We start from the raw sequence: 9,601 nt of genomic DNA, 5'->3' as shown, positions 1-9,601 counted from the left end.
TCAATACGCACTTTTCAAATTGTTGTCCAGACAGCTTTTTGCGTTCACATTTAACGTAACAAAAATTAACATTTCCTTTGGAAATCGAAAGTGCGTCAATTTTGAACGACACGTAAAAACGATCGTCGCGACATTTTTGACACTGGCGGGTGTTATGGGAAACTGTTAATAACTGTCACTTTGTTACGGGGTAGTAAACAACCGAGACGGAAAAAAGCAGCGGGGTGCTATCCTTATCTTAACGAACGGTGTTTGACAGTCGACTTAACGAAGGGCGCTATTTGCATGAAATGCAGGAAATAGCGCCCGTCGGACAGGTAAATTTGCTGCCAACCTTGTCAAGATATGCTGATGATGTTGGCAACAAAAACATGGCACCCATCGCAAGCCCCTGGAAAAAAGGGAAAAACCCAAACCTTGTTCACAGCCTAACGTGATGTAAATAATATACGGTATACTTGTCAGACTCGCTTATATATAATACAAGGAATATAAATATTGAAACAGTAAGTTTAAAAATCAATTCGATGGCTGCAAAAGGCGCGCATATAACGCAAAATATTGAAACACGTCCGTCGATATTTGAAGTTGTAGCTGCAGATTCACTGAATGCAACTTTTTATCCAGCTCTAAAAAAAGTAGCAAATGTGAGATGTTATATCTTAAACTGCCATAAAATAAACAAAAGTGTTATTTATTTTAGTTTCTAGCAACTATCAAGCCCAATACCTTCGGCTATTTACTGAGGTATTACGATGAAATATATGCATTGTTTAATTGCATCGTACAAAGTTATTACCTGCGAAACAAGGGCGGTTCATTGGCAGAAATATTTTACGGTTTAACGCGGATTTCAAAGAGAACATTGAGTTTCAATCAAAATAGGGAGCGGTGGTCTTTAGTATGCTTAGTCATAGCACCATATTTTTACAACAAAATTAAGCAAATGTTACAGGAATGGAAAAATGATTATGACAATGGGAAAACCATATCGGATGAAAAGCGAAAATTTCTTCAACTTATTCCATACGGAAAGGCTTTATTTGAAGCTATTAAGCTCTATCATTGCGTATTATATTTAGCCGGGAAGAGCTCAACACACTCGCCGGTCCTGTGGTGGTTGGGATTGACTCTTACTTATCTAACGGAAGAAGAAGAATCCTGGACGCTCAAGGATGTTTTATCGGGACAAGTAAAGTAAGCATCGTTTGAGAAAACGCGTTTTGAGAGCAAATTGTTTAATTATTCCAGATTAGCAACAATCTGGAGCATATTCCTGTTGAAGTCACTTGAACTATCTGCTTTTTTCCTGCAATTTATCGAGTGGTGGCAAAACGAAGCCAATATGGGTGATTTATCTAGGTTACCTGTTCCAGAAGCACCGGAAACAGACTTAAATAGTGAAAGATATAAGAACATTTGTCCTCTGTGTCTTCAAAAATGGATAGTACCGACAGCAGTATCGGTCTCTGGGTAATGTACCTTATTATAATAATTGTTTCTAATTTATGTTATGTATTTACACATATATATTATTTCAAGGTACGTATACTGCTACCAATGTATCATAACCTATGTACAACAAAAGAAGCAGTGCGCTGTGTCTAAATACCCAGCAACGATAAACGATTTAGTGCGAGTTTTCGATGACGATGAATGAAGGGTGATAAGAACTACGATAAGAATATTTGATAAGAATCCACGGTGAGGCTTATTTTTATTGTATTTGTAAGTGGTGGTCGGACTCGATTATCTGGGCAAAAATTTTTTTTTTAAATAGGTTTTTTAAAATGTTCAAAACGTGTTTAACATTCTGTAATCTGTAATCTGTGGGGGGTTTACTAGTTGGACGCTGATGAGCGCATTACTTCTATACCAGGCCCGAGGGGTGATCTTATATCGGAGTCTCCAAGTCATTTCTGCCTGCCGAGGCAGCTTACGGCAGCCAATAAAACGCAGTAGCGAATTGACTCTGGAGATTCCAAGATCAGACAATGTCAAGTCTCAAGTGAATGGTCAAATAGTCACGTAGTCTAGTTATCAATGTTCTATAAAATGGCAAACGTTTGAAGCTAAGAGATAAAGATATATGTTTTTCATACCTGTTGTTCGGGTATTCATATTCCGTTCCTCTTACCTTTTTATGATGGATTTTACCTTGATCAAATAGGAGTTCCTATTCCCATCCCCAATGACCGCTTTATCATTGCCTTGCTTCCATCAAGTATAGACATTTGTGCCTTGCCTTAGTAGTGTGTCCTGAGCCATTCTGCTGTAACTATCCTTGGTTGGGTGGTGGTAGTTTCTTCCCCGTGCGTGCAAGGTATTGAATGACGTGTGCGTCCAGTGTAATTCTCTCCGAATTTCTATCAAGGGTTCATTTCTAATTCCCGTCGTAGTAAGGAAAGCCACTCTAACTTTCAATTCTTTGAATTCACTAAAAAACGATTATTAAAGCATTTTATTGAAATTACGCAACTGACTTTATATCTTAAATTCGTCGTACCGTTTTAAAATCCGTCCTTCAAACTTTATCATCGTCCGAACTAAAAATCACAATAATGTTTACGAAGCTAGCGCGCATGTATTTGTGTAGGACGGCATCACAAATGTGTTTTTTTTTTCATATGGGCTTATCACTTTGACCACAACATTATTGATCTATTGTAATTATCACAAATGTTATTCTGCGAAATTTCTACGGGTCATGCAAGTTGTGTGGGTTATTTTCATTTTATGAATGACGGAAATTGAAACGATTAGTCGACATTTTCTTCTTCGTCAATTTGGCTGCTAGGAATTCTTTAATAAAAAAAATCAGGGGTTGTGTACAAGACACGACCGCATATATAGGTGACGCAGGACTACGTAAGTGTCTTTGTAGTGATAGTGGCATGTATTCATGCTTGTAATCATTCGATTCTTCATGTATACATGCTATATGCAACATATATACATGCTACATGCGTTGTATGTAACATTTATCAAAGTAGTAACATTGCATACGTTCAATTCTCAAAAGATTGTACATTTGAAAACAATTTAACAAAATCAAGAACACAAACTATTGCTTTCCTGCTACCTTACTGAAATTAAAGATTGTTTTTACTACCCATGGTTCCCCACGTTGAAGGGATTTTACCAATTTAATCCTATTTTATCAACAGCACATCTTTTCACTACACTTCTAATGGAACGGCAAGTATGCGTATTCATACAGTGTCGTGTTATAACCGAACACTACAGCTGTAGTACATTTTTCCAACACAGATATCAAATTAGCTGAGGTTTAATCGTCTCGCAGTAAAGAATTTGCGATCTGTTGGGACGACGAACTTGTGTCATTTTTTCTGGCACACTTCCCTAACACAGACATCAAATTGGACTAGGTTTAATCGCGTTCGTAAGAAATTTGTTGGTACGAGGTGGCTTTGTCACTCTTTCTGGCATACTTCCCAAGCAAGGACATCAAAATGGTCTAGATTTAACCGCGGTGTTAAGAAATCTTGTTGAAATGAGAGAACTTTGTCACTTGTTTTGGTTTACTTCCCAAGCACAGATATTAAATTGGTATAGGTTTAGATCATCGCAAAGAATCTTCCAACCAATCACGAAGCGAGAATTCTGGTACAACATAGGTTCATTATTTTCAATTTTTCAATAGTTCAACATCAAGAATCCATACTTTTCTTCATTTGGGTCAATTCTTAGAAGATTTTCCGATCGATTGGTGTAAAAATATTGAAAATCGATCGGAAAACCGCTAAGCTATTAGCGCTCAAAACCTTTCATTTTTCGTGACGCTCGTATTTTTCGATTTTTTGGAATGACACCCTATCTCAAAACTTGCCGTAAGACGTAGTCCTACGTCAAAAGCATTTAAATAGATCTCAGCTCACTTTGGTGTGGTTGAGTCAACAAACTAAAATATTAGGGAATAACTAATTTTGCATTATGTGTCATAAAAATCGCTGATATTTTTAATAATTTGTGTTGGATAGGACGGGAATAGGCAATTACGACGAAGCAGCAACATACCCTAGTTTACTTTGTCAAAAACTATCAAAAAAGAAAAAAAAGAACTAGAACCTACGCTAAACTTAGCGCAATCAATGAAGTTTGGTTGTATAATAACCATTGAGTAATTCCAATATTACAGGAAATGTTACTAATAGTGATGATGAAAGGCAAAACATTACTGGTGATAGTAACAGAAGCGTTAACAACGGTAGTGATTGTAAAAGTAGATGTTAAGTCAAATTCTAATATGAATAGAGAACAGGCTTGAAGAAAGTATTGGCTTATCACTATGCTTACTAACACATATCTCGTCCATACCTATACACATATGCGCACCCACACATGCGTATTTCTACGCCTGAACACATACTTGTGTGTGCATATTTTTTATCGCTGTATTGCCCATAACTACTTTAAGCCGACTCAGGATTGTAAAAATACTATAAGAATTGCAACCCACAAAATAATCTCTATAGCTATTTGTTGCGTGCTCTGGACTTCTCCGCTCCATATATGGTTACTATTACCATATATGAACAATCGCTTTGTATAATTGAGATATTTTTTTGTTTTATCGCATTATTATAATTATTTTTGATTAGCATAGCTATAAGGGGCATAATGAACATGGCAATGTATTTGTACATAACCAATAAACGCTGGAAACATTAAAATGACACAGTCAAGTATAATGCTGCGTGATTGCACGCAACAATCAACTCGAAAATAGCGGTTACAGAGCAAAAGTGGTGTCTTTCATCTACCTGCCACTTAAACCGCCATGTTGTCTATGTTGTACAACTGAAAAAAAAATCGGTAAATAAAAACAATCCTAAAACAACCGCTAAATGAAATGAAAATAGTCACCATTTCTCTTTTCTTTGTATTGATATAATCTTTTAAGTTATTTTCTAGTAAAAACTGGCTAAAATGGTAACTTCAACTAAAGTGCCCATATTGCCCCGTAGAGTGGCCCATTATGCCCCGTATGATTTTTGAACGAAGCAAAAAGTATCATTTTTTAAACATTCAAATTTGATGGATGTTTATAGTTAATCATTATTCTAACATTGTTAATTTATCAAAGACATATCAAATCGTAAGTTTATGGCAATTACCAGAATTTTGATTACGCGCTACATGTTTTATGACGTGTTTTACTTAGGTGGCCCATATTGCCCCTACCACCTCTATACGAACTTCATCCCTCTACGAGTTGTCAAATGCTCATAGATGAATTTGACAGTTCTTTTGGGAAATGAAGTGGGTAGGCTTTAGCTTCGATTTTACTGTGAACCCACTGAACGTACCTATAAGATACCTGAGGCGGGCGCGCCATGTAAGCACGGCCAGCAACCCCCAGAAAATTTAGTGGACCCTCCCGGTGCCTTCAAATTGAGCTGGTCAGACCTCCTCCTCAACTCCGCTTTGATTGACACAACTACACATGGAGTTAGATCGCACAAAACTACATTCTACAACTAAGATGAGTTTATCTACATAGTATTCTACACATAGAACTAACATATAAGCGGTTGATGAAGGACTCGATGAACCACCCACCCAAGGGAGGGCCATTCTGGATGTGATATTTCTTTATTAACAAACGTGTAGAATTATTTTTGAAATCTCTTTATTCTCAATGTTACCATGAGCAACCACCGAGAAGTTTTTCGTAGTTTCTAGTTGTTGAAAAGTATGCTTCATTTAGTTATTCTCAAGAGCAAACAGGCAGTTTTAATCTGACGAGCAGCGACGATATTTCTTGGTCCTCATTTTTAACTCTTTCTATCCCATGGTAGCATACTGCCGCTATTTGCATAACCGTCGCATTTTCTATGGAGTTTCCTATATAAATGGGACTGTTATGCGGAGAGCGGCAGCATAGCTGATACATAATTTTCGATACTAAAATCAACAGCTAATCGTTTTAAGACAATTGACTATGTATATTTTTGTTTTAGAACGTAGTGACAGAATTGCTCTAAAGGCTGCATAGTTACGCTTAACGAATTGTTTTATGGTAAACTTCGTAGATAACCAAAAACGAAAAATCAGCCATACATACATGGGATATAGGAAGTTAATTTCGGATCTGTTGAAATTATAAACTTCAAGACCGGACAAATCTGTGATTGTAACGGCCACACCCATAAAGTTTTAATCCTGAAATCCTTGCCCTTGAAAATAACTATTACTCTAAAATCTGTCGTTACATTCCTCACGGTGAAAAACGCTTTCATACAGTTAGATCGACTGTACGGTAAAAATGGACAAAAATGATGTATGGATGTATGATTTTATATAAACAAAATTTACATGCTCGCCTCTACTTTTAAAAGATCAATTAGCAAGTGTAATTTAGTTTTTGTAAAAAATAAAAACAAGGTGCCTTGCAGTAGAAAACGTTCAAACCAAGTCTAGCCGCTATTGTTTACAAAAGCGATTTTCCCAACAAATATCGCTTTTTGCAAACAGCGGAATGTTAAAATGCCAAATGTTGAAATCAAAGATTTAGGTAAAAAATTTAAGAGAGATTAAAAATGCTAAATAAAGAGGAAAAATAAGAAATAAAGCTAATACACACCAGTTGCTCCTTCCTTTCTCCTCTGGCAACGTTCCTTTCCAACATTTCCTTGGTACTGCCAAAATGCGAACGAACACAAGATCTCTTTTCCCGCGGTGTCCATAATGACTTAACGAATAAGTGTGAGGCAAAATTGTTAATTTCCATTCCTGAAGACAAGTCCCAAAAGACGGTATCCCACGTAGTCCACGAGAGCAAAATCCTATCATTGGCAAATTCCTTAGACCACCATCCGTAACTTGCAAATCGAAGCTTGTTTATACAAAACTAATTCAACAATTCCAAGCTTTAAAATCGCTAAGAATTAGCCACTTTTCACCTATAGAACCATTGTTTGAGTTTTTATTAGTTGCATGTTTATAATCCATCTGTAATCTCGTGCTGATGTTCCATTATTCCAAAGAGTTTAATGCTTAGTTTTAAATGAATCCTGCTTTTAACTGTCCATCCTTCCATCCATTTCCAATATAGATCCTTTGTGATTGTACAGCAACTCCATCTTGATTTTGTTTTGCACGTTTCTCAAATTCGACACCTTATACCACGGTTTCTAAATTATTCTCATGAATATTCATTCGCAACTTTAGCGTGCATAATATACTGTTACCACCATTGTTTTAAATTTATGCGGATTGTGCAAATCTTCCTCTATGTTTCACTTAAAACAGACACTGAACTAACATACTCAACAATGATTCTATAGGCGAAAACTTACTATAGAATAAAGTAATTCGCTCTCAAGAAGAATGATGTTTTATCGTAATAACAATCAATTACGTGCGTAATGTTTATGACGATAAAACATATTTACAAATACAAGCGTAGTTACTCCACTCTACAGTTTAATAAATAGGAAAAAACCAGAAGAAACAGCGCGAAGTTGTGTGCAAATCAGAAAATGACTCAGTTATAAAAAAACGGAAAGTCCTGCTTCAGTTATCCTGTAATCCCAAATTCCGATTCCTCCAGATAGTGAAAAGACGAATATGTACGACCGCTTGGGTTGCTAAACCTGAATCCTATCCTGTTCGGGTCCAGTATTCCATAAGACGAAATAAATGCATCCTGCATAGTAAACGAGTAAAGGGGCATCCGACTTTTACAGATCTTAGAAATTCCTTGGTTCCTGATCCAAATTCCTAGCAGGAAACATTCGCGTCATGTCAGACAAAAAATAAGCAAGAAGTTTCCATTTTCCTGTTTAAAAAAAGAAGAAACAGGTTTTAGAATGTAACGTGAAAACAAGGCAAGTACGAAGATAGAATAAGGATAAAAGAAATAAATCATCCAATCCAGTTTTCGATAGAGATCTCGTGTCGCATTTCACAGGCTAGAAGGAGAGATCAGAACACAGATATTATTCAATGATTCATAGGATCAATTTTCTCCTTTTCCCATTTAAGATATTTTACAATCTACGAAAATATGCCGCAGCTTCCGCCTCAGTCTGAATGATTGATAATAGTTATACGTGCAGATACTTGATTTTCAAATAGAAGATAATTTTTTAATGAACTTAAACTGAATTGTCGTAACTTAGGAATGTACTAAAATGATTAAAATATTCCTTGAAGCTAGCTTGCCTGAGTTTTCAAAAATTGCGCTCAATTAGTATTTCAAGTTATTACAGTGACACACTTGTCGCATGGTGGCGGAATATGCGTAGTAGATAGATATTTTATAATTTCTTAATTTTGAAATAATCAGAAAAATCGTCAATTTACTTGGAATCCATCCAGCAGGATTCGAATGACTGGTGTAGCATTGTCTCACAAGCTCTAGTAATTGAAAGAGCGAGAACGGGACCGTGAAAAGCTTCGTTGAACTGGAGAATAAGTTGGTGTGCCACGGCGTCTGCGAGGTGAGTAAGACCTAAAAATGCAAAGCAGGACATAAAAAACGTTTCAATTCATACTAACGTATCGTACCGATCACGATGTTCGCCGCCACGTCGATCGTCGGAGGAATCTTCACGCACACGGATGTATGCTACTTCTCCCTGTAAAATAATAAACAAACATAAATTAAACTTAATTGAGCCAACTTGTATAAAACATTCAAATGGTAGTAAGTAGACTACGAGTCAGTATAGCATAATTAGACTCTCAGTCTCAGAGCTTAAAATTAGCCGGATCCGACCAAGTCATTTGTAAGCGAAACTGCGAAACATAGAACGTGTTATTGAATAACGATTTTTACCCACAACCATTTGCTCACCGAACACTCGAATTAATATGATATCTGCTAAGAAATAAACCCTTATTCTGCCACCACTATTTCCGATTTATTGCTTACCTCATGAGAACGGAACCGGGAATCGTCAAGTTTTTTTATGGCATACTTCATATCTTCATGGCGTAAGAATTCTACAACTCCAGTTCCGTCTTTATATACATCGGCAAAACAAACGTCGCCGGCCTCTCTCATATGGTCCTTGAGATCCTGCCACGAGCCGGATGCCGGCAGACCTGTCACCATAACTCGGAACTGCGACCGTCTGGCCGGTGGACCACGATTATTTCTATCCCTGCCACTACCTCGGTCACTGGTTCCACCACGGCTTCCGCGATAACTACCGGGACCTCCGCCACGCGGAAACTCCACTCGAAGTCTATACCCGTCATAATCGTAGCCATCGCGTGCTTTTACTGCGTCATCCGCATCTCTACAAAAATATAACGAAAATTTTGTAAGCTTGACACTAACCTTTTTATTAATTCTATAATTTACCGATTATCTTCAAATTCCACAAAAGCAAATGGCGGCCCGCGGCGGTTTTTTAAATCAACGAATGTAACTTTTCCAAACTTGTGAAACAAATCTTGAATGTCCTTAGTGCGTATATCTGGAGGTAAATTGCCGACATAGATTCGACACTCGTTGCGACCATGGGAGGACATAATTAATTGGGAATATAAAATATCTAGATTACAGCGGCCGAAATAAATGAAAAACTTCTACTTCCAAACCACCACGATAGACAAACGACAGCAG

The 9,601-nt window shown here is 37.0% G+C and overlaps 2 protein-coding genes across 5 annotated transcripts; one reads left to right on the top strand and one right to left on the bottom strand.

Annotated features, from left to right (window-relative positions):
* The first annotated feature begins 448 nt into the window (after positions 1 to 448).
* Positions 449 to 8,870, top strand: LOC128733860 (peroxisome assembly protein 12-A). Of its 3 annotated transcripts, XM_053827697.1 has the most exons (5): positions 449 to 647; positions 704 to 1,197; positions 1,252 to 1,473; positions 1,543 to 1,704; positions 8,350 to 8,870. In XM_053827697.1, the coding sequence occupies exons 1-4, from the start codon at positions 528 to 530 to the stop codon at positions 1,658 to 1,660; spliced, it is 954 nt and encodes a 317-aa protein (XP_053683672.1). In that variant the 5' UTR covers positions 449 to 527; the 3' UTR covers positions 1,661 to 1,704; positions 8,350 to 8,870. The 3 variants fall into 3 exon arrangements, with proteins under 3 accessions (XP_053683672.1, XP_053683673.1, XP_053683670.1); XM_053827698.1 differs by lacking the exon at positions 8,350 to 8,870 and having other exon boundaries at positions 449 to 638; positions 1,543 to 2,988; XM_053827695.1 differs by lacking the exon at positions 8,350 to 8,870 and having other exon boundaries at positions 1,543 to 2,988.
* Positions 5,628 to 9,601, bottom strand: LOC128733863 (serine/arginine-rich splicing factor 1A). Of its 2 annotated transcripts, XR_008411950.1 has the most exons (5): positions 9,338 to 9,601; positions 8,903 to 9,272; positions 8,536 to 8,606; positions 8,332 to 8,479; positions 5,628 to 7,804 (listed from the first exon to the last, which is right to left on the bottom strand). XR_008411950.1 is itself a non-coding variant. In XM_053827703.1 (4 exons), exons 1-4 carry the CDS (start codon positions 9,505 to 9,507, stop codon positions 8,386 to 8,388), a joined length of 705 nt encoding a protein of 234 aa, XP_053683678.1. In that variant the 5' UTR covers positions 9,508 to 9,601; the 3' UTR covers positions 5,628 to 8,385. The 2 variants fall into 2 exon arrangements, 1 of the variants encoding a protein (XP_053683678.1); XM_053827703.1 differs by having other exon boundaries at positions 5,628 to 8,479.

Source organism: Sabethes cyaneus, chromosome 2 (genome assembly GCF_943734655.1).
Source record: "Sabethes cyaneus chromosome 2, idSabCyanKW18_F2, whole genome shotgun sequence".
Classification (NCBI taxonomy): Eukaryota; Metazoa; Arthropoda; class Insecta; order Diptera; family Culicidae; genus Sabethes; species Sabethes cyaneus.
The sequence above is the reverse complement of the archived record's forward strand: the minus strand, read 5'-3'. Positions and strand labels throughout refer to the sequence as shown.

What these genes read in the sequence shown, in the direction of transcription:
- LOC128733860 (XM_053827697.1), top strand. Translation starts at nt 528, where the DNA reads ATGGCTGCAAAAGGCGCGCATATAACGCAAAATATTGAAACACGTCCG. An exon ending in CTCTAAAAAAAGTAGCAAAT is followed by an intron (nt 648 to 703) that starts GTGAGATGTTAT and finishes TATTTATTTTAG; the next exon opens with TTTCTAGCAACTATCAAGCC. An exon ending in GTTTTATCGGGACAAGTAAA is followed by an intron (nt 1,198 to 1,251) that starts GTAAGCATCGTT and finishes TAATTATTCCAG; the next exon opens with ATTAGCAACAATCTGGAGCA.
- LOC128733863 (XM_053827703.1), bottom strand. Translation starts at nt 9,507, where the DNA reads ATGTCCTCCCATGGTCGCAACGAGTGTCGAATCTATGTCGGCAATTTA. An exon ending in GTGGAATTTGAAGATAATCG is followed by an intron (nt 9,273 to 9,337) that starts GTAAATTATAGA and finishes ATATTTTTGTAG; the next exon opens with AGATGCGGATGACGCAGTAA. An exon ending in CCCGGTTCCGTTCTCATGAG is followed by an intron (nt 8,607 to 8,902) that starts GTAAGCAATAAA and finishes ATTATTTTACAG; the next exon opens with GGAGAAGTAGCATACATCCG.